This window comes from Nymphaea colorata, chromosome 5 (assembly GCF_008831285.2).
Source record: "Nymphaea colorata isolate Beijing-Zhang1983 chromosome 5, ASM883128v2, whole genome shotgun sequence".
In the NCBI taxonomy this organism is placed as follows: Eukaryota; Viridiplantae; Streptophyta; class Magnoliopsida; order Nymphaeales; family Nymphaeaceae; genus Nymphaea; species Nymphaea colorata.
The window spans coordinates 4,276,098-4,300,994 of record NC_045142.1 but is presented as its reverse complement, the minus strand read 5'-3'; the positions used below and the strand labels follow the sequence as shown (position 1 = coordinate 4,300,994).

At 38.8% G+C, this 24,897-nt stretch overlaps 1 protein-coding gene across 1 annotated transcript; it reads right to left on the bottom strand.

Moving 5' to 3' along the window:
- Nucleotides 1-2,430: 2,430 nt before the first annotated feature.
- On the bottom strand, nucleotides 2,431-8,825 carry LOC116254520 (uncharacterized). The gene is made up of 6 exons (XM_031629959.2): nucleotides 8,303-8,825; nucleotides 8,105-8,196; nucleotides 6,525-6,607; nucleotides 4,109-6,193; nucleotides 3,320-3,512; nucleotides 2,431-3,239 (listed from the first exon to the last, which is right to left on the bottom strand). Exons 2-6 carry the CDS (start codon nucleotides 8,193-8,195, stop codon nucleotides 2,545-2,547), a joined length of 3,147 nt encoding a protein of 1,048 aa, XP_031485819.1. The 5' UTR covers nucleotide 8,196; nucleotides 8,303-8,825; the 3' UTR covers nucleotides 2,431-2,544.
- Nucleotides 8,826-24,897: the final 16,072 nt, after the last annotated feature.

Below are 24,897 nucleotides of genomic sequence, written 5' to 3'. Positions count from 1 at the left end.
TCAAGCAGAGAACGAATCTTCACTATTTTATATAATTATTTTTCTCAAACTAGTTGATTAACTTCTCAATGATTGAAACAATGCATAAATATGAAATTCAAACTGGCATGAACTTGGGGGTATAAGAGATATGGGCCGGATGGAGCCTTCTATAGTTTTCCAGTAGGTTCATAGCCTTTACTTGCTGATCGGGTTACTTACTAATCGGGTTAGGCTGTTAGTGGCATGTGAAAAGGCAGGTCTCTAGTTTGTTTGATTTTTGTGCGGACGTTATGTCTTTGTGTCTTAAATGGTAGTCCATAATAACTAAGTTGAAGGGGACACTGTTGTTTTCACTAATGCCAATGTAGCATATAGGACCTCTGAGGCAGAGAAAATGAAAGGCCTTCAAGTCTCTTTTTCAAAACACTAGTTGTTAACACTTGTGTACTAGCCACGGAGTTTGATGTTTACCTAACTAACTACACCTAAATTTTATGTTTTTCACATGAATTTTTCTTTATAAAACTGAAAAAAGAAAAAGAACAAATAGATATTTACATCGAGGTTTTGCAAGGGGTGTTTGGTCAGAGGAACGTTGTGTTCTTTGAAACACAATATTTCATGCATCTATTCCAATCATCAAGACTCCTTCAACGAAGTGCAGTGCTTTTGTTTGCTGTCATATTGTATTCATTCATTCTTTATTCTTTTTATTCATAACATCTCCCATTAGATTTTCCTCCGAACCAATCGCCTTTGATAATCAAATGTCTAAGTGATCAATTTCTTGCATCCCTTGGGATAAAAGATGCATCCATTGCAAAGATGACTTTGTCATGTACTACACCAAGAAATGATCATGGGAAAACCCCATTTGCCATTACATATAAAAACAATGGAATATGAAGATCTTCGAATTAACTTCAAACAGAAGAGGTCTAGAGTTCAATACCTCTGCTGGGCCAATCTCTCGGCATAAACCGCTAGCGGTCTGCCCAACCCCAAGTTGCACTCAGAAGTATGGGACAGAGACCACAAGTCGCAAGGATTCAACAACAATGCCGCAGAGGAGGAGGGGGAGAAACAGCATTATAGATAGGCTGCCCGTTGTGACCGGGAGACGGGCCGGACGGCGGCACCGGAAAATGAGGAAGCATATGATAGTAGCTACCACCAACATAGTCTCTTCTTCCTCTCTCTCCCCTTATTTTTCTCTCCACCATTGCCACCGGTCTGCTCCTTTCATGCTTCACGACAGAGACTGAATCATCTAGAGAACCACAGACGCGGAAAATGAGCAGGACGAAGAGGGCAGTACCAAGAAGTGTCTTCAACCTTCCTCCCATTTCCTTCTTCTAGCTCTCTTCATCTGTCCATTGGCGCTTTTATGCCATCCCCTGCCCAGCTTTTCGTGAACATGATATGCACATTCCGTTGCTGGTTGCAGCCGTTAAAGGAGATGGACAAAGGAATCAAAACGTGATATCTCATGTTTAGACATGCCATCGTTAATAACGGCTGCCATGTTCATTACACCAAGTAATGAAGCTAATGAAGTCACAACCAAGAGCATTTAAACGAGGTGACTGACAAAAAAAAACTATTTGAATTATATATATATATATATATAGACACACTAACAGCATCGTGTTCATGAGACAGTTCCAGACCCAAAATGGCCCAAGTTTGGAAAACAATGAATGCAGTCTTGCTTTGCTTTTGCTCACCTATAAATGGGTTAAAGAGATATTCCTTCTTGGAGTCCACTTAGGTGGTAGAGCAAGAAATTAATTGACCACAGCAGCCCATGAACTGGTCAGGAAGGGCCTGGCAAGGCTCCAACTTTGGTAGAACAAAGAAATTAGATGCGACATTGGATCACCCACACTGACCCTGTTGGAGTTGGATATATTAATTCGGATATGTCAGATCTTAAATACAATTCCTTTTAAGTGTTTGTATAATTTAATATGGTGATAAGTTGGGCGTGTAGCATGTGACCATTCATGTAATTAGATAGGCAAGCCACTGAAAACAATTTCTTTCTAAGTTTGCATGTTTCATGAGTTTGGTATACATGGCATGGTGTTTAAGATGCGCATGCGTGCATAGTGCAAGGCATGTGACCACCTACATAGCATGGAGCAATTAAGATGGGTAGGATACTAGATCCATATACGAGACTATGACAACTCCAACCCGCCATCCATCATATTTTAGCCATTTTGGATCCAACCCGTTCACTAATTTAAATGAACTCCATGTGATGCAAGTAAATGTATGTTCGTAACGTTAGGAAGGAATTGTTCCGGGACAAATTCATGGTTTGGTTCCCTAAGATGCTATTATTCATAATAATACTGTGGAGGGAAAAAGGAAAATAGATTGGCTTAATAGAAAATCAAGCAGGCATTAGATCTGAACAACGTGATCTGCGGAGAATGGAAATGATGGGATCTGAGCAGCAGCATGTAAGATGATGCTGTCTTAGAACTTATTGACTTCATGTTACTATTTCATCGTGTTCTTACACTTTTTGAGAAAATTAGAAAATTTGTGGTCTTAACGTACATGAAGATCAGTAGCCATTTCCACCATGAGCTCCGATAACAGAGCTTGCTCAATCTCTGAACCGATCAGCTCAACATTCTCTGCCAACTTGAACCAGTCCCCGTGCCCAGCGAGGTCCTTCCTCACCATTGTCTCTATAAACTCGTCACCGTCCTCCGTCTCGCTGCTCTGCATGGTCATGCCGGTCTGTATTAGCTCCCAGAGCTCCTCTGTCAACTGCCGTCCTCCCCACCTCAGCAGCATCCTGCTCCTAACCTTCACATTCGAGCATGGATACATCTCCATGCAAGGCCTCAGTATTTCTGCGAGGCCCTCATTTATACGGTCAAATAGAAGCCTTCTTTCTGACCGTAGCGACCTTACATTCTTGGCAGTCGCAGTGTACAATTTCCCCTGCTCACCATATTTCTTATCCAATTGGTCGAACAAGCATGGGTCTAATGGCCGCTCCGGCGAATACCATGTGTTTGACAGGATATTCTGTTCTCTGTCAAAGCCTGAATTCAGCAGCGTATCACGTAAGAATGAGAATTCCATGTTCTCTTCCTCCTTGGATTCTGCTTCATCCGCATTGCTGCAGCAGCTATCCGTGAGATCCTCAGAAACCGATGACTCGCAGTCCGAGTCTTCTGCGTCATCTTTCTGCAACGTTTTCATCCTGAGAAGGTGCAGTTGTTTGCGAAGCCCTGCTAAGGAAAAGTAAAGCTTAAGAAAAAAACTACCGGTTTCGCAAGCGGAGCAAGCATGGCAGAAAAGCTAAGCATACCGTCCAAACCAGCACTAATCTTCTCGAAGCATTCTGAACTGGAAAACTCTTCTTCAAAAGGTGGTTCCAGGATAGAGACAGGGCTCGGCTGTTCCGCAGTATCCTTTTGCAGAGAGCCATGTCCAGCATCATCTGGCCCATTTTGGGTCACACACGAACGTGGTGATGTTATACAATGATCTGATGATGAAACCTGCAACCACAAAATATTCAAATCAACCTATGGATCAAAAGGGTCTAGATTCGATGCTGCTGTTGGGGATGACCAAAAAGCATAACCAAGCAAAACATTATTTTGTCAAAATGAAAAAATGGTATGGGAACACGAGCTTGGGTCATTGGACCAACATCACGTCCAGGTTGATTTGGAGCCCTCGACCTGAGGACGATGATGAATCTGCGCAGAAAATTTTCACCATGTTTGATTCAGAATGTACGGGCAGATGAAAGTTCACTCATTCCCTCATTGAACTTCACTCATGCCCTCATTGAACTTGTTTTTCAAGCTTATCAAAATCGCCTTACTATACAAGTTCCATCCTGGTCTCTAATGATTGGAAGATATAACAAAGTTCTCGTCCCAAGTCAGGTTGCCTTGACATCAAGGCAATCAACAGTCTGTGTGAACACTGAACAGCTCAACCAAAGATGAACAATTTAGAGAAATCAAAGAGGTAAAGACACCATCCAGACAGTGTGCACCAACCATGCAGACAAGCAGAACATGCAACAGCAGCAACACAGCCAAGCATCGATTTGAACAGGAAAAGAATAAATATTATGACAAACCTCGCCAATGCTATTGTCATGGTCAAGAGAATCAGCACGGCTGCAACCTTTCCTCAAAACTGTTGCATGATCTGATGGCTCCAAATCTTGATAAATAAGTGTATCATGACGATCAGCGGCTGCCTCGGAATAGCTTTCATGAACTGAAACAGACTCTTTCAGCTGCTTTCTATCCTGTGTCAGATCACTCAGCAACAAAGAGCAGCTGTCAGACAAAAGTCTTTTACCAACGCCACTCCCACCACCATCAATACTTGAAGAATGATGTGATGTTGAGCATTTCTTTGCTGACAACAAATGGTCATCATTTGGCTTTGTTGACTTTGATGAACCAGATCCATCGTCACCACCCAAATTCCAATTTTTGGTGAAAGGTTTCTCCTCCAAGTCAGGCTGCCATCTTGAGGAAGATGACCATTCAGGCATTGGTGAAATAACTTCCCTTGCAATCAGATCATTTGCAATATCATCAACAGAACTAAATCTGCCAGTTGCTTTAAGATGTCTACACCCTTCAGTCAAGAACGGAACTGCCCTTGGCCTCCGCATTCTTCGAGCATGACTATCTTGACCAAACTGCCAGTTGCTTTGGTCTGTACTGCAGCCACAGCCTGTCAATCCCTCTTTTCCAACTGAAACATAGTTACAGCCGTCCTGGCCTATCACCTCCCCTAAGGTAAGGAAAGGCTTTCCCTTCTCATTATTTGGTTCTGGCAGGCCCAGCATCTCACCGAGGGTGCTAGAACTTCCTCCATGATGTCCTCGTTCGCCATTGCTCTGTGCTGTCTTCCACCTATCAGAGAGGTGCTTCCTAGCTTCCATGTTGCCTGGTGACTCCGGAAAATAAGATGGGGTAAACCTGCTGCTCAGTTCATGTGGCCACTGGCAATGGGCAAATGATCCTGAATGATAAACGGAGTCTTCCTTTGACAAGTTGTAGGAGTGCTGGACGCTGGAGCTCCTGTGAACACTTTGTCTTAATTGCCTCGTGACTGCCCTAGCTATTTCCCTTGAACCCCGTGGCTTTGGTCTAACAGATCCCTCATTGATTCTTGAACTGTTTCTGGATAATCTCTGCCAGTTAATAGCTTCCTCAAACAAATCCTGCCTGCTAGATCTTCGAACTCTATGCATTCTGTGTTCGGTACAGGTACATTCTGATGAGAAAACCTTAGCCTCTGGATGTGACATCCGTTGACTAGGCTTCAGAACAACTATTCTTGTAGCCATTGAATGGTTATCACCTTTAAGGCTTTGTAGTTGACAAGGTCTATGTAGACAAACAGAACTTCCTCCACCAGAAAAATGTGCAACGTTGTGATTCAGTGGACAGCCACCACCACCTTTCTGCATGTTTATTCGCCCTTCAGTCTGTTGCTCAGACTTCCAGTATATGCCCCCATTACTGTAATTATCTGAAATTTCTAGTTCCATTCTAGTCCTTGATCTTAAAACCGTTATATGGTTTGGCACAGTGGGGGATGGCCTGGTCTGCAAATTGTGAAGATGCTTTGTGAATAATGAATCAGGTTCCTGAAGTACCCTCAGGAACAGATCTTTTTTAGAATCCAAATCATCTGGTACATCATGGAACCCTTTTGAACGCCAAAGTTTCTCATCTGTTGAGAGATGCTTTCCATCCACCAGTTTTTGCCTCACAAATTCCATCTCTGCTTCTGGTAGTTTTGAGCTTCTTTTGCTACTGCGATGTCCAAAGTAATGTTGTTTGTGAGCCTTTGACGTCTCCTGAACTTCAAAGACATCTTTAAACTCCTGATGTTCCATGGCATGCACATGTGAGGGATGAATCTTATGCAAAATGCTTTCACCAGGATACCGTTCATAGGCATGGAGCAATGCATCAGATCGGTTTTGTTGCTTATCAAATGTTGAAGTCTGATATGCAGTTTCCACAGCTCTTCGCTTCTGTTTCGATTCCACTTGCTGTGCAGGCAGTGTATCAAGACCCATCAACCTTGCAATTATACTTGGAGAACGACGACCGCACTCCGTTTCTTTTTCCATCTCTTCAGCAATTAGCATCTTCATAGGCCTTGAAGAAACCTTTTTCACATTATCGCCAAGCTGAACAACATGCAAACTAAATATCAGAAGTGTTTGACGATTTTTATAATTTGTAGTTCATGAAAAGTAAATTGGAATGAATGAGTATAATACTATCAACCATTAAAATGGTAATGCACCACAAATATCATAATTAAAATAGGCCTAAAAGATAAACAACTAAATCTCTAACTCCACCCAGTTACAAAGTGCATTCCATAAATATCAATTTGTTCATTGATTTGCATAAAGAGCAGTATAACTTCCCAAATCTTTCATGAGAATGTGTAATGAAAGCAAAAGTATAAATACCATTCTTCAAAGATTCAGAAGTATAATCAGAAATGCTTACGGGTTTCCTAGAATAGTGATCACCAAAGGCAGGATTCAACAACTTCACTGCTGCACTGACCTGCTTTGTTTTGGGTTCATTACCTGGAAATAAAAGGTATGATCCATCACATAAAGTATCTTTATAAGGGAAAACAGAAAACAAAAAAAGGCAAATTTTTTGTATTCAGCACTCAGAAAATAAATTTACAGGAAATATTCCCAAAAATATAACAAGAAAAAAAGAGGTAGTTTATCTAATGCTGAAGAAAAATAAAACCAGCTACCATTCTCCTGTTGCAGTTTCCCCTTAGCTTCAAGTTCAAGAATTATGGCCACTGATATGGGTCTAAAACATGAAAAAAAGTTTAACAGTTGTGTAGAAGATGCAAACTTAACTCGCTTAAAACAGAAGCCGTCATTTTGTCCCAAGTACTAGCAAAGCAAGCAAGCCTGAATTAAACCGAAAAAAGACAGATCCTTGAGATCCTTTGATTCGGACGAGATCAAAACAACCACCTAACCTTCTCAAGTGCATCAACAATAAGAATCGAGACAAAGAAAGGACGCCAAACCGCCGATCCTACCAACATTACTTTTGCCAGTGAGAACACAATTAGGTGAAAAAAAATAATTGTTTCGTCCTGTTTTCTGCAAAGCCTACCGGCTGCATACTGGCCGTCCGTCGTGGTCCCAACTGAAAGCCAAATGACCATTCTGAACGCCCATCTAACACTCACTTGACAGACTGTTCCACGTTAACTTGTAGCCATTCTCCTAACAAGGCAGCCACTTCTTTTACAATTTTCAGATTTATTGTTTTTGGACCCCCAGTTCCCGCTAGTCTACGCAACTTCCAATTTACCACGCTTGCTACAAATTACATTCAAAAGAACACGGTTATTTGAAGAAATACCGGAACAACATGAAATTTGTAAGTACAACGTAGAAGATCCTTGTGATAAAGAAAGAAAGTGCATCAACAAGAAAAGGGAATCCGATCGCAATTTTCAAACGAGAGAAAACAGAGTGATTGTAAAAGATCACGCATGATGAAATTATCTTATACATCGAAAACAAGAGAAAACTGAAAGAAGTAACATAATGAAAACCGGATATGCCCAAAAAGTGGTCACGGGAACCATCGGCCTACACGTCCAGAAAATCCAGCTATGGATGTCAACAATCACCAGAAAGAAAGAATCACAACATTTACCACGAAACACTGCTAAACCCGTTCTGAATCCGCCAGCCAAAAGGAAAGAAAATGAGAACAGAAAATCATAAATTATTTTATACAATTCTTTTAACGAAAGCACCATAAACAATTTTTTGATGAGCAATTCACGAAGACCATGATCAAAAAATACAAATTCAAAAGAGTAAACGCCCAAAAGCCAAAAGCATCTCAACAGCATAAAAACATTGGTCTTCTGCCTACTTGTGCACGTAGAAAAAAACGAAGAAAATGGAAATGGCGAGGTCTGGTGAAGCAGGAAACAACAATCAGGGCAAAGAATAAGATACATAAAGGAAGGCCCTAAAAAGGGGTTTAAGAACTGAAAACGGCGGAGTATAAAGAACGGGGACGCTCGAACTGACCTTGAGGGATCGAGAACATGCTTCTGGAACTCTCAACAACCTCCTCCTTCCCTCGCCGCTGCGTCCTCTTCTTCGGATGAACCTCCGCCATTCTGAAGCGTTACCGGAAGTAAATAAAATGGATAAACAAAAAAACTACGAGAGAGACAGAGACAGAGACAAGACGCTGAGAGAAAGAGAAAGAGAGTCGAAGCTCACCACGCCACTCGCCCAGCAACCACCTGCAACTCTCCTGGAAAAGCACACTGAAGCCACTTGCCGAGCAACTCCTGACAGCTCGTCGAAAGTCGAACGCAAGAGACAAGAAGCAGCAGCGGCAGCAAGGATCAAGAGAATCAACAGTACACGAAGCAAAAAACCGGAGAACGAGGACACGCCACGAGCGACGAGCGAGAACAGTCGCCCAAACCGACAGACAAATCGTCCGCCGACCGATCACCTCCTCCCGCCAAACTTCTCCACGGCAACTCCACTATCATCGCAGCTCCAGCTAAACGACGCAGCAGCATGAAAAAAAAGAGAAAATGGAGGGAAATCGCGGAAAGACGAATCAAAATCGCCGATTTGCGAGCCGGCGCCGCGCGTAACTCCGGGTCGCTCGCCGGACGAACCCAACGCAACCCGCCGGCCGCCGGACCTCCGTCCACGCCATGCTCACGAGGGAGGAAGAAGGAAGTGTGTGGAGGGGAGAGACTGGAAACGGTGAGTTTTAGTTTGAAATAAAAAGGCGAAAAAAAAAAAGAAAAGGAAAAAGCGGAGACAGAGAGGAAGGAACGGCGAACTGTGGAGGGAGTAAAAGGTAAAAATGGAATTTATTTTATTTTCCTTTTACGTGCTTTTTCTCTCTCTCCCGTCGGGTCGGTATTAATATCCCTCACAGACGAGCAAACTAGAGAGAGAGAGAGAGAGAGAGAGAGAGTGAGGAGAGAGATTTCAAAATTTAAACGTCTTTTCCCCCGACCGCTCGCGCATTTACCGGGGTGCCACGTCAGCATCGAGATACGGATACGGATTGGACCCGGACAAAGAGTATCACGTATCGTCGTACCCTCCAGCCGTTACCCGATCTTGAGTACTAGAACCAGGCGCCGTCCAGTCGTCGGACCCGACCCAGATCGACCCGATCCGATTGATCATTCTCGTTATACTAACTTTTTTAAAAAAAATTAATAAATTTATTTAGTTTAATTTTAATTTAAAAATTTTGATCAAAGTTAAAGAACAGACTTGACCCATTAGTTCAGCTTAAGTTTACGAGAAATTTGTATGAAAGTTAAAAAAACATGATTGGCTTGACTTGTTTTTGCATTTGGGTGGTGCCACCAGTCGAGTCATTTGCTTAAGTTGAGCTCGAGTTCTTGAGTTGACTTGTCCACATAATCGAGTTCAGTTCGAGTTCAACACTGTTGAGTCGAGTTCGATTTATTTAAACGAGTTTTACGAGTTTGTCGAGCCTTGATCGAGTTCGAGCTCAACACGTAATGATGAATATCAATTCTAATCAACGAACGAGTTTGTCGAACTCAAGTTCAATAGGTAACAATAAACATCAATTCTGCAAACAAGTTTGTCGAGCCTTAATCGAGTCAAGCTCGAGCTCAACAAGTAAATGTCAAGTCGAACTCGAGCTGCTTGAGCTATTCTCGAACTCGAGGTTTCATTAGTTGAGTCGAGCTCGAGCTAATTGAACTTGAATGCCAAGTTCGAACTAACGACTTCGAATCTAAACCCTAATCTAAACCAAATCCCGATTGTCAAGGACATGAACGTAGAATTGGCTAATTTCGATCGTTGCGATGCACGTCACATCGACGCTTTCTATAACGAGACAGAGGCGCTTCAGAGCCGTCTGAATATGATTTGATATAGATCAGTTCGGGTCATATCTGCTTCTATGACTTGGATTCAAATTCGCATCGGTCTGTCTTCTTTCACTTGAAAGCTACGTATCCATATGTATCGGCTGATGCTGCACATCGTTTTCGTTTTCCAATACAGGAACCGAATCTTCGTGACTGCATTCGGTTACGGACTTGGATTCGGGTCTTGTTTCACAAAAATACTATTTAAATCCCATTATTTAAGCTACTGAGCGTTTATTGGACCCAAATTGAGGTTTGAGATTTGATTGCAGATCTATCTGTAAATCTGAATTGGATCTATCTTTCCTTACCATATTCTACAAATAATGTGCAGTACCATCTACTGATATTTTTAATAAAAAAATAAAAACATATAATCCATTTTATTTTTCTCCATTTTAATAGGCTTATCAGGCTTACTTAAAATCCACCAGTTGTCAGATATTGCTGGATGGTAAAAAATTTAAAAAACCCTCATGAATGACTAGCCGTTGCAGGGGTATTGGCAATGGTTTTGACATTCAGCAAGATCGGTAAAGGTTTACTGGCATATTCTAATTTTTTAGTATATTCTTATTTATTTTTAAATATGTTTGAGAATTGATTTAAGGTCGAGCTCCATAAAATTGGATGTGGTGCTACTCTTTTGAACTACAAACAATGGATGTGGTGCACTCTAGAACAGATATCTTGTGTTCTACTTAGCTTCTGAAGCAGCTCTAATCCCTAAGAACAGGAGAAAGGGAATACTATTGACTTTTCATCGAATTACCAATCAAGCATGCATGACAACTTTCTGAATATTAAAGCGACCACAAATTTTAACATGTATTTGGTGAAAATAATTTCCCAAACTTAAGAATGGCTGTTGAAATCATGGGCTGCAATGTAATGTCAATAAATTTTTGTACTAGTGAGAATATATTCATATCGTCGGTACACACATCTTAGTGCAAGATTGACGCTAGTTTGATGTACTGTTTAATTGAAATAAATTGCATCTCAAAGATCTTGGCTTCCTTCTTGAACTAGCCAAATCAAAGGAACAAAAAGTCCGCCGATACTTTGTACCAAATCTTGTGTACGACCGGGTTCGAAGAGGTACGCAAGGCTATGGTCCATTGAGATAAATTTTCCTGAACCAACAATGTCGATGAATTCAATGTCCATGGTCATTCCTTTTATGGTTGCCTTTGATGAGATCCGTGGTGATATCTTATTACTGCGCATTTAAAATCCACAGTTTTAAAATCTGACCCTCTTACCCTAAATTTCGATACAACTTATCTCCCCCGGATGTCAAATCTTTGAAATTCTGGATTTCAGCTATCACAGATTTGAGATTCCCCCGGATCTAAGATCCATGAAAAATCAAACACACCCGACAGGTCTAGCACTCAACAGTCTAACCCCATGGCCCCCCACCCTCGTGTGCACACACACATATATATATATATATATATATATATATACTCATTCACACACACAATATATATATATACACACAGTTATTGGGTGGCTAAAAACAAAAATATTTTGCTAAAAAGCATCATAAATCATTGTTAAACATACCATGCACTTTGTCACATTATAAACGGTCACTAATAGTCATGTTGTGATAATAGTTTTTTAGCAACCAATTATTAGTTTTTACCTATCCAGTAACATCACTAAACATATAACATATAGCCCGCAATGTTTGACTGTTAACATTTACCGGCGTTAAAAAAATGTAGAAGAATGAGGACCACTCACTCTTCCTTTGGCCCACGCAACTGGTAGATTCATACAAGTACCTTTCACCTGGGTCTGGTGAGAAAGGTTAATCTTTTGCCCAAAAAGTAGAAAAAGATCAATCAAGGCAGAGGGAAGAAAAAGAAAGTGCAACAGTTTTTGAGTCAGGTCCTTGCAGTAGGACATATGGACCACATTTACCACGGTTAGGCCCACATCACGTCAAGGTAAAATTCATAATGCTCAACACCAAGCTATATATATATATATATATATATATATATATATATATATATATATATATATATATATATATATATATATATATATATATATATATATATATATATATATATATATATATATATATATATATATATATATATATATAAAAGAATTAAAATCAGTTGGCTACTTTTGTTGTTGGATGGTTAGTTAAACATAAACACATATACATATATATATATATATATATATATATATATATATATATATATGTTTTACATGTCCAAAAAAAATCATTTTTTTCTTTTATCATATATAATAGAAATCATCACTTGTTTGGTGTGGGTGCATTATACAAGCAACACGCCTTTAGTAAAGTATGAGTACCATTTTAATATATAAGTAAAATATAAAAAGGAGCCCGGACTTCATGGCATCAATCAATAGACTTAGGATAGGGTTTGGTGTATTAGGGTTTCGGAAAGCACGCTTTAGTTTGTCTTTTTTTGAGTAGGAAGGAACCCCAAGTCAACCATGGTCTAAGCCTAAGTCATTGCTCCCCAACAACTTATATTAAGTTGATATTATTATATTATGTTCATATCTACTAAGTATTGAGCAAAGAAATGCAAGTAGAGCCATCATTTGTGAAGCACTTGAGGTCCGTTTAAAGACCCATTTGTTTAGTGAAGTTACATTATATTCAAAGGCGCCATAGAGCTGTTCAATGCCTTCAGTATCGGATTCCGTTTAGCATCCAAACCAATACTACAAGGCCCGCAGGGGCATTGGCCTTACCTCAAATTTTAAAAAGCTTTAAAAGTTTATATGTAAATTTAAAAAAAAAGAGTTTAATATATATATAAAATTTAAAATTTTTTATTTAGATCTTTGTTAAAATTTTGAAACTATAGTTTGGCTCATGCAACAAAAAAAATCTGTCTTCCCTCATGCTTACCTTCATTGCATCAATTCAATAGGAATATAGATTTAGATCTAGTAGAAGTGACAGAAACTCAAATTTGGAAACACGCAGGTGAGAGGCTTCTGCGACAAAAAAATCCTATCTTCGCCCCTGCTTACCTTCATTGCATCAATTTGATCTGAATATAGATCCAGATCTAGTAGAAGTGACACAAACTCAGATTTGGAAATACCCAAAGGAGGGGCTCCTGCGACAAAAAATTCTTATCTTCGCCCCGGCTTACCTTCATTGCATCAATTCGATCGGAATATAGATCTAGATCTAGTAGAAGGGACACAAACTCAGATTTGGAAATACCCCGATGGGGGGCTTCTGCGACAAAAAAATACTATCTTTGCCCCTGCTTACCTTCATTGCATCAATTTGATTTGAACATGGATCCAGATCTAGTAGAAGTGACACAAACTCAGATTTGGAAATACCCAGGTGAGGGGCTTCTGCGACAAAAAAATCCTATCTTTGCCCCTGCTTACCTTCATTGCATCAATTTGATCTGAACATGGATCCAGATCTAGTAGAGGTGACACAAACTCAGATTTGGAAATACCCAGATGAGGGTCTCCCGCGATAAAAAAAATCCTATCTTTGCCCCTGCTTACCTTTATTGCATCAATTCGATCTGAATATAGATCCATATCTAGTAGAAGTGACACAAACTCAGATTTGGAAATACCCAGATAATGCTTGAATCTGATGTCTTCTGGGGCTCACGGCTTTCGTTGAATCCAGATATTTTTACCTTTTCCACATGAAAATTGCTGCATTGGATCCATTTTCCTTACATTTAGTAGCACAAAGATGGAAAATCATATCAAGATCCAACTGCACGAATATCTGGATAAGAAGTAGATCCAAAACAGAGCATTGCCTCTGAGTTTGTAGCCTGTATTGGGCCAAGACCCATATCCGATCCGTTCGCTTGCCCGTGAACCAGGAAATGGTACCGCCGAGACCACCGACCCCACCTCCTACCTGAACGCTTTAACCGAACCCACAAGGGCCTTCACATCTCCTGGATCTTGGTCCACAAACTCATTAATGGATCTGGGTCCACAAGCTCATTAATGGATCTGGGCTCCACTTAAAAACAGATTTGTTTCTTCTTGCTTTATTGTCTACGCCATGTTCTTGACGTCGGCTTGTGATTTGCCTTCACTCTAAGCCAGGTGGATCGAGATCCCATTTCCATATCTGGGACCTGCAATAATGTATGGATCTCTTTTTCTTTTTTTTTTTTAATATGCGCTTGGCTTTGGATCTGTGTGGAACTAACCCAGAACTTACTCGCTCACAACTTTCAGTTGATTCAGATTCAGTTATGAATTAAAAAATTGGATTTGAAACATATTGAAATTGTGAATTTAAAAACTGATTTGCATATGTTGTAATACTTTTCTCTTCATTTACATTTGAATCCAAATATGTGAACATCTGAAAAATCATATATGGTACATATGATACAATCTCATTTGAATCGGATCCATTGACATCGATAGCTTTTTATGTCCAAGGTAATCAAACATCATTGAATTTTCTACAGAAGCTTCAGCATTGGGCCCGTTGTATTCGTATCTTTTCGGAAAGGAAAGGAAAAGAAAAGCAAGTGGGTCCAAACCATAATGGCATTGATGAGCAGGGGGTCGAAGCGTGAGTTGCACTCTTGAGTGCGGCCAACTTAGCCAAACAGATTTGTGTTGCCATTCTAAGCTACACCACTTTCCTGTTTGTTTGTTGGTGCATGTTCTTTACTGCTACCAATCATTCTTTCTCTTCTTTCCTAATTTTCCAGAAAATGGCATCGAAACAAACCGAGATTGAGCCGGGTGTGTAGTAACCTCAAGAAATACCACCAGAGGTGTAGCGTAGCTGGTAAGACTGGTAGATGTCCAATTGTCAATTTGATGTCCGTGGGTATTATTTTTTTGGACTGTAAATAGTGGATGTGTCACACTCTAGTTGACGAATGTGCCGCTCTCAACCCAAGCCGCGAAGCAGCCCAGAACGCAATGAGCTTGGAGATAGAGAAAAAGGGGTTTCACGCTCTTTGGTGTATCTTCCCCCACCCATCTTTTAATTCAGTTTCAAGTTTCATATAGGCTCATCGAAAAGGATGTCTCTCCTATCTTTTAGACTTCAATTTGAAGATTAGACCCAACTTCCTGAATTGATTCAGAAGGTTTCTTGCGTCTTAATGCAGAAGCTGGTGCGGTTTTGCGCCGCTAGGGCGGCGGCGGTCACAAGTGTGGCAGGTAAGAAACCAGTATAGCCAAGTCTTTGATCACAAATTATGGCATTCTACCACTTTTAGTGAATGTGTGCGGGGTAGGCTCCTAATCTTTATTAACAAAAAATTTGGTGTACAGTGATCCCACATGTAAGATTTTACCACTTAAAAGTTTGGTGCTTTATAGGTTCTAAATTGGAAGAACCCAAACTGGCTTAGCAATTTTTAGCAATGTTGATATCTCTCAGCAATTTTTCTCATTTACATATTGGCGCTTTTTCAAAATTTGGATTTAAACTTGATGACCCTTAGCCACAATTTTCTAGCTAAACTTAGCTACGCCATGAGATGAATTGGGCGATGACAAGCTACGAAGCCCGGACTCGAGTTTAGTTCGAGGTGAGTTCAACAGAGAATGAGCGAGAGGAGAAATGTTTCCGGCCATGGGCTCAGTCTGGTTTACCTAATTCTTAAGCTTAACCTGTGCTCACAGCCCGAGCCAACACAATAGGAAACCAGACCGAACCCAAGCCGACCCAGCGTACGCTGGGCCCAACCCCTTGACCTAACTCGGGCCCAGACGAAACCATCCGTTTTGGAAACGGAATATGACCGTTCTGTCCTGTCCCACGCTCGACGCCTGAGTGCGCATTTTCTCCGCTACGGACGGACGGACGGACGTGAAGTTAACGACAAAAGCAGTCCCGTAAATCTCCAAAAAGTATAGGGACCTTTTTGTCTTACATGTTTTCTTCTTCCTCCGTCCTAGCAGCGGGTTATCCGGGGAGGAAATGGGACCCACACTCAGAACCAATGGACAGGCGAGGTCTTCCGTTGCAGATTTTGACACGTGAACCCTTTCATTGGCTCATCCGTATGACAATGTCCACGAGCAGTGGTACCATAGGGGCCCTTCTCACTTACCCCAAAAAGGAATCCAAGGCAATATAATTTTATTTTTTAATTATTCTTATATTGTTTTATTATTTTCAAGAAATAAATAATATATATATATATTTACAACTTATAACCAAGCTCAACTATTTTATCAGATTATTTACCAAATTGGTCTCACATGATTAACATGTATAGCAAGAAATTATTGTAACTTTGTTTTCAGAAAATGAAAAAAGCTTAAATTCAGTAGATGTTTCAATGTAGGCCATTTATGAGAAGGCAGAAGTAACAGAGTCTTCTTCCTCTGCAATGCAGGAATCTGAACCGGAGAAACGGCCATAATTCATTGAATGCGAGGGCGGAAGCAGGATTAATGGAGGGAATGTGGAGATTCCATGTAAACGCGATCGGCACAATGTAAGGGGAACGGGCTTCCTTGATTTAAGGCTTTCTTCTCCTCCGCTGCAGAGCAACGAGGAGACAGAAGGACAAGATAAATGATTTATATTAAAAAAATCTTTGAAACATGTCCACCACTGGCCTAAATTATTTCTCCTATTATGAAATATAAATACATAAATAAATAAATAAATATATATATATATATATATAGCTTTGTCCAATATGCAATCAATCTTTACCTTTGTCCAATTATGGCCATTCAATGCAATCATTTGGTATAATGCATCAAGAGGTGTATCGTAAAAGGCCGGAACATGTTTATGTTTTAAACCAGGATGGAGAAATCCACATATATATATATATATATATATATATGTGTGTGTGTGAGAAATCCAAAGCACTATTTGAGGTTGCATTTAGATTTTAAGAAAACGAGTTTTCCTATTTTTAAAAATGGAGTGAATAAATTGACACCACTCATGTTTTTTTACCAAAAAAAAAAGTGTTTGAAGCTTATTACCTAAAAATATAAACTGGATTTTTAAAAATGACAATTTTTTTTTTTTATAAAACCAGTTTTGATGAAACCAATTGTTTTAGGATATCATCCAAAACACTGACATGAGTAGAGTTTTGAAATTATAATTTGGTTCCTCATAAAAACTTTATGACTCCGCCCTTGCATGTAAAGTTTGTCGAACTTTCGTTAATTGGAGCAGATATTCGTGCATGGATGAGAATAATCATGCCAATATTGTTATGAGTTGTCAATATTGACAGATGCAATTATTTGATATTGATGTTTACCGATTTTAAAAACATTAGGTGCGACTAAGTGATGGTTTCAACGTCAAAATTATTTCAAAATGTGATTTGACATGTAACGAATACGTGAAACGCCTTTTCTGGTTTAATGAATAGGAATTGTGCAAAGATACATGCATAAATACTCACGCAATACATAATAGTTAAGAACAATTTATTCAAGACAAATGAATAAAAAAATTTATTCTGGTGGTGCGTTTATTTTCATCTACCATTTTATTTATAAGCAGGACAAAATGATATCTAAATTGAATTGAATCGTTTAGGCTATTGAATAGTTAAAATGTACTAGATTTGGCAAAATAAACAAAAGAGTATATCAAAATAAATAAAAAAATTAAATGATTTAAAAACTAATAAAATGATGAATAATGTGTCACATGTGACTCTAATCCGTTGAAACTATAGTTCAGTTAATCCTAGTGAAAAATTAATAGGTCTGCTTTTTTTTTTTTCATGTGAAAGATAGAAAAGATTTTACTTCATTGGCTACACTTCCGCCACTAATCTCGTAAAAAAGTGAGTCGCAAATTATTGAATGAGGCAACACTTACTAAAACAGAGAAAGAACCCAAAACCAAAAGCCCCCATCAACTAAAAAAGTTTTATTTTTATTTTTATTTTTTTTCAAGTTTTATTTTTATTTTTATTTTTATTTTTTTTCAAGTTTTATTTTTATTTTTATTTTTTTTTCACGTTATCAAGGTGAGAAAACAGATAAAAATGATTAAAAAAGAAATATTTGTCATTATTTAATTCAATGCAACCGGAATTTACTGGAACGGACGATGGTAAAGACAGAGCCAATTCGCTAAAAACCAAGGCCCCGTATTCAGAAACGTGCGCACAATTTTTAGCATTATGGACAAAATTGAGGCCGGTAAATGAAATTTTATCTTTCTTTTTACGTTATGTACGTGTGTTTTATTCGGGGGAGCGAGAGGGTCAATCCTACCACCCGAAGCGAATCCCAAAAGCCTCTCATTGTCCTTTCCTCTGAGGTCCTGAGCTGCGTCGATGTCAATTATAGAATACGTGTATTTTATTCGACACCAATTCAAGCAAAGAGAAGCTGATCTTGTGCAGACTTTTTCATAATCATCCTTACCTTTTAATCTATTCACATATTCAGTCCTGCTTTTTGCCTACTTGATAAATTCACCTTTAGAATATATTTCCAAGTGAGCTGCAGGATTAAGACTCATTTTCGAGGAAAAGAGCTAGAGTTTCCTTTCTTTTTCATGCATCTTGAGTCGTACTACCTTAAAAGTTTAGTGAATTTAAGATTGTGAGGAATATTTGAGGGACTTATAAAAAGAGTTGTCACATCGTTATAGTGGTATTAGAACCGGTTAAATACTTTGACTTGTAGTGTTACATGCATATAAGCGTGTGCTTTAAGGGCATAGATTATAATACTCCAAAAATTAAATGAGGCATTTAAAATTGTGAAAAATCATGATAAACTTATCAAAGAAGTTGTTAAGAGATTCATTGTTTTGGTTCTTAGTCCTTTTCAGGTTGGAACCAAATTTGGTATGGGGTAAGTTGGAATGCATCTGATCTGGGGCACAAGCCCCTTGTGAAAGTGGGTCGGGTTGCTACAAAAGGTGCTTAATCGCGATGTAACAAAAAGATGAATTTGCTTTAATTAAGCAGGATTCTGAAAGATGAAAACTGAACCAAGTCGGCTAGGGCGGACTCAGCAATTCAGCTGAACTAATTGTGAATTAAGAAAAAATGTTATTATGCTTATTTAAAGAATAAAAATATGAAATATAAACAATTAATTAAACATAAAAATTAAAAAACATAAGGATTGATTAAGAAAACTATACATTGGGCTATAAGGATGAAATCACCTAATCACAACAAAGCATAGATGTCAAGGGCGAAGCCTGGCAACATGTGAATGAGAAAAATTGTTCTGAGGTGTCAATATAAAAATAAGTAATTTTTGTAAGTTTATATGAGGAATTGACCACATGGTGCCCGCGCCCACACGGCCTCCGCCCATAAAAGTTGCATCTTCCAATTGCTTACACCTCAGGAGTGAATTTCTGGCAATGGATTTTGTCCATTGTATATAAGTAAAAAAATGGATTGGAAAAATTTTCTCGAGAATTTAACTATCTCGCAAAATGGGTAAGTTTTCCATGTGAAATTAAGAAGAAGAAGATGAAGAAGAAAAAAGAGAGAGGAAGCAAAACCCTAGATGTGAAAACTTGAAGGTAAAGTTGAGACAAAGATTTACAATACCCAGCAGAAGACAAACAAGAAAGATTTGGTTTAAGGGGAAGCGTCTCTTCTCTCAGACTTTTTGTCCAACACACCATTCATTCTTTAATGTCTTCAACAAACGGGACCCTCACACTCACCATAATGTAAAATGACTATTTCCCAGGTGGTCAACCCCTCCCTAAGAAAAGTAGGTGAAAGTTGCCTAGAGAGAGAATCTTCCATGTTATAATTCATGTCTTCTTGTGCCCTCTCCTTCTTTTTAGGCACCTTGCAACATAAAATAAAAGTATGGGCAAGTTCAAGGGTCATTACAGCATATGAATGAAAAAAATTGTTTTAGTTTGATTATGAATTATATACCAATACAGAACTACATCTTCTCAAATATGCTCATAACTCTTCTGCAAATCTAACCATAGAACTGTGATCTCTTAATTATCATGCACATAAAGAAAAGTTTCAGACTAATTTTGGGCCTAAGATTGCACTTAATGAAAAACAATGTATCTTTGGAAATCTAGGGTTTTTAGCAAAGAGTATGTGTTGATCCGAGATCTTAGCTGCGGCATATAGGGATGTTAATTGATCAGACTCGAATAAGATGTACACTTTACTATATCTCCTATTTTTCAGACATTTATATTCAAATTCAGATGAAGAAAACTATACACCATATCAGAATCTCAAATCCCAAGTCATAATCAGAATCTGATTTTTAAACCGAATCCAAACCATATTATAGACACCGAATAAAAGATATTTATTTAAAACTGTATTTGATTCGAATTCGAATCTGAATCCGACCAATATTTACTTAAATGATAACCCTAATCACCCCAATCAAATGTTATTTCTTGTATCTGAATCAGATCTGAACCCTTAATCGGAATCAAATTTTATTTATATCCAATTTATTCTATGTGGTTTGGTTGAATATCATATTTAAATCGGATTTATTGACATCCTGTTGTTCTGCTAATTTGAGATCCCCTCATTGAAATGAGTGCCTCGATTTTGTATAGAAAATTTCTGTTAGCATAATTTGGTTGAAATAAGAATGAAATTTATATGTAACTGATTATAAAATTCAGGAGTGAATACTAAATTATTGTTCTTAATACGACAGTGAGCCACTAGACTATGAAACAAATTCGAATATTTAATGTGACAATCCGTGCAAAATTATTGAATCCTGACATTTGACCAAATTGTTGCAACGATCAAAGCAGTACTACAAATAAAGGTAACAGGGAAATAATTCTACATAGATTTTGTCCAGAAAAAATGTGTACAGGAACAAATTTGTCCTGCATTGGTCCACGATATGTCATGGTACAAAGGCGTTCAACGACGCTCAGAAAGATTCCTCTCCCTTGAACGTACTGAGCTTCTCAGATCTGTTCCGGCTTTTAAATTTGAACCCCGAAATTGAAGCCCGAATTGGTGGCAAATCCATTTCATTCGATGGCGGATACAAAGGTAAAACACGTATCATTTTCTATTATTTTTTTAAATATTTTTTTTTAATTTTAAACTCTCTTATATATATTTTTCATATGTTAATTTCTTCGAAAAACAAATATAGTAATACTTTTTGCATATTCACAAGTAGTTCAGTTGAATCACAAAATTGGCCAGTTTTTTTTCTTTTTTTTTTTTTTTTTTTTGCTAAAGGCGCTAATGCTTAGTGACTCAGGTTTAAAACCTTTTAGAAAATCTTAAATCCTTCAAATACAACGTGAAAAATTGAAGGACAACAAGTCAAGTTATATGAGTCTATGCAGGGGCGGAGGGAAAGAGGCCAGCAAGGGCCTTGCCCCCCCTTATATTTTAAAAATATGTATGTAAATTTTTTTAAAAATAGTTTAATATATATATAAAATTTGAAAATTTATATTTTGGCCTCTGTTAAAATTTTGAAACTATAGTTTGGCCTTTGCGACGAAAAATTCCTAGCTCCGCCCCTGAGTTTATAAACAACTGTTCACACCAGCGCACATGTAGCTCCGCAATCCCATTCTGCTCTGCAATGGAAGATTCCCAAAGGCATTTGTCTTTGTAACAAGATCTTCTTCGGGTTTGATCTCAAAGAAGAAGGCCCATGAAGTGGTTTAGTCTAGAACATTCCCCACAATCCCCAAAAATGAAAAAGAAAGTTTTAATTAGCCCTATAAGGACATTCGTTTGAGTGCTCTTCATATGGTGTCAATCTCAAAGAAGCTGGGAAAACAAACACTCCTGGGAGAAATTTTCCCACTTTGGCTAGTGCATGCCCCTCATTTGCAGAGATGGGGTGTCCTAGAGGGAAATATTTTCTCACAAGGTTTCCTTTCATAAGAAGGGTTTTGTTTTAACTTCAAAATTGAAAGAAATGCTCCTTAAAAATGCACCAACAACTTTAGATCATTATCTAATCTGAAGTAAACCTTTATGTCAGGCTTCGTGTCTAACTTGAGACCCTTAGTTCGATAAACCTTGGATTTGAACGTGGAACTCTTAATCACATTAGCAAATTCGCAGCAAACACATGCTCGGAATTGAGATCCGGCCGTACTTTCGAGCAGCTCGCTAGGAAAATGACCAAACAACCAAGTAGATTTTCTCCAAGTATAGATTATCAGAATTCCAAGAGGGGACTCAATTTTTCATTCAAATCAGACTAAGGGGGACCAGGTGAAGACCCTTGAACAAGTCCCAACCCTGCCATTTTACAGATCTTGGATGTTTGATAGTTCTCTCACAAAGGATGGTAGATTGAATGGACAATATTAAGTGGAGACCACTTCTTGGAGGGTTCTTCATCCAAACCAACAAAAAAAGGCCCAGAAAGAAATGAAGTTTAGCTTATGGCCAAACCACAGGCCATGACCACAATCACATGGCTTCTCTTGAAGGTTTCATGCAGTGCCTTGGATTCCCCATACAGCTAGCTAAGTACCAAATGTACTTCAGTTCTAGACTTTGAATGAGGCAAATGGAAGAATTTCCTTATTCTATAGCTGCTGCAGGATTTGTTCACAGACAGTGAAAGTCTTCGTTTTGTTCTGCAGTACAAAAGGAACAGGAAGGCAAGAATTACTAGTTTCATGAGAGGGTAGGTGCAATAATTGTTATATGAGAGGACACTGGGAAATGGCTATAAAAGCCCCTCACATTCCCATCTAAGGTTAAAAAAAAGAAAAAAAATCTATCCAGTGGTGCTCAATTGTGGAGACAGAAATTTTTGGCTGAGGGGTGCTATTCAGGAATTTCAAGTATTTGAAGGCACCCATATGAAAATAAAGAAAAAAATGTGGGGCTGGTGTGGGTAGCAAATATGTAGCTCCGCTATTGGTAGTGTGTGGCAGGTCGGAGGCTCAGAAGCCATATATATATATACACACACACATACACACACACAAAAGATGTCAGAGGAATCCCTAAGTTCTGAGCCATAAATTATGAGTAAGATTTGCTTTCTCATTCCTAATTTGAGGTTCATTTGAATCTTACCATGAATTTTAAAATGTACCAGCAAAACCTCTTTCTAAAGCCACATTAGTAATCTTGGAATGCTTGATAAAGCTCACGTACAAAGTTAATTTGAACTGTCAAGACACTACGTATACTCAAAAGTGGAAAGCCAAAAAGGTTGCGCATATCACAAAGAAGTCAGTTTGATCTAAAACTCAGCTGCAAGTCAGCTCGGCTCAGTTAGTTTACTTATAAGCAATGTTGTTAAGTGCGTTGATGCGAAGAGACATGCTAAGCCTGTGAAGCAACGTATAGCATAGTGATGTGTAAACATCACAACAAAAAATATCAAATACATAATATCCACAAAAATAATTTGAAATGATGTAAATGGACCAAATAATGGGTATCATGTGAGATATAATCAAACTGAGATTAAATATAAAACCAAGTTCCAATTTCCAACCATCATGACAAATATGTCCAATATAGCTTTCCACTTTTGTAAAACAAGTTTGAGAGGTCTACTACAATGTTAGGTTCTTGTTTTTGGTTTTTTTGATATGTAAAGTACTTGTGTCAAAGCAGTAGTTGTTACTCTTCTAGTTTTGCTATTAGCTGATCTAAATGCTTTGATGCCATTTTGATGTGCATAAATTTTTTTGTTAATAAATGGTAGGAGATTTCTTCCAGCCTTTTTTACTAGAAGCGTCTTTAGCCAGGTTTTCAAAAATTGCTCTATTAATACAAGCAAAAAAACCTTTTAACTCAAAGACCTAAACTTTATTTGTTTTTTGGAAATGGAACGAAGAATATTAAAGGCATAAAACTCAGCCGATGCAACTAAAACGGATTAATTGAAAAAATCATTCTTTTTTTTTTCCCATGCTTCTTGGGTCCAAGGTTGCGTTGGTGCCTGGGATAGAATCAGTGCACCCTCAACTTCTTGTTGTGCCTACTTCCATAAGGCATAGAAGGCACCACCCAACCGCTCAATGAGAATAGAATTTTGGGTCAAGGCTGCGTCGTTGCCTGAGATAGAATCAGTGCACCCTCAACTTGTTGCTGTGCTCTACCTCCCTAAGGCAAAGAAGGCAGCACCCCATGAGAATAGAATTGAAGACGTGCTGTCAACATGCCACCAGCCTCCCCAAAAGCGCTGCACTCCTTGAGGCAAGGATTCATTCTCTTGAAGAAGAGGAAAAGGTCGATGCATTAGTTGCTCAAAATGAAGACCAAAATAATAACATGAGTGTTCAGGTTGTTCCGAAGGGAGGAGAGAGATACTTTTGAAGTCGAGAACAGAGGCTGTGGCTTCGGTTGGGAGGTCGGGAAGCAGGGGGAGAGAGCAGGAGTTTATGCCCAACGAGGATGGTGCAAAGAGTGAGAACGGTAGATTGAATGCTGCCAAAGAAGGCAAATGAATTTCCCCTAACTGAGAGTCTACGGAAGGAAGTGAAATGCAAGTTCCACACTAAATAATGTAAACAAAGATTTCCAAGTTATATACAGAACCATATAAAAGAAATTTTGCAAACGATGGAAGCTTAAGAAGTTGGACCAATAGCTGCAGCATGTTTTGATGGCGAGGGCTGAGGCTTCTGAGTTCTAGCAATGGCTGAGGCTTCTCACAGCGGCAATGAAGGCGGCGGATGACTCCCCAAAGGGCCGGCCAGCGTGGATAGTGAATGAAAGGGGAATATGTGAGTGAACGGGGAGGATGAGAGAAAGGAGGAAAACGGTGAGGCCACACAAGGAAAAAAAAGTTCGAGCCTGTTAAAACCTTCAAAAAGATTGTTCGTGCCTGATGCATGCCAAACACACATGCAAGCACCAAAATCAACGGATTTGTCGCAAATTTTCGTTCGAGTACCAAAAGTTTCAAACAAAACAAAATGGCTCATCAACTTACGATCCAAAACAGAGATGGTATCATCTCGAAATC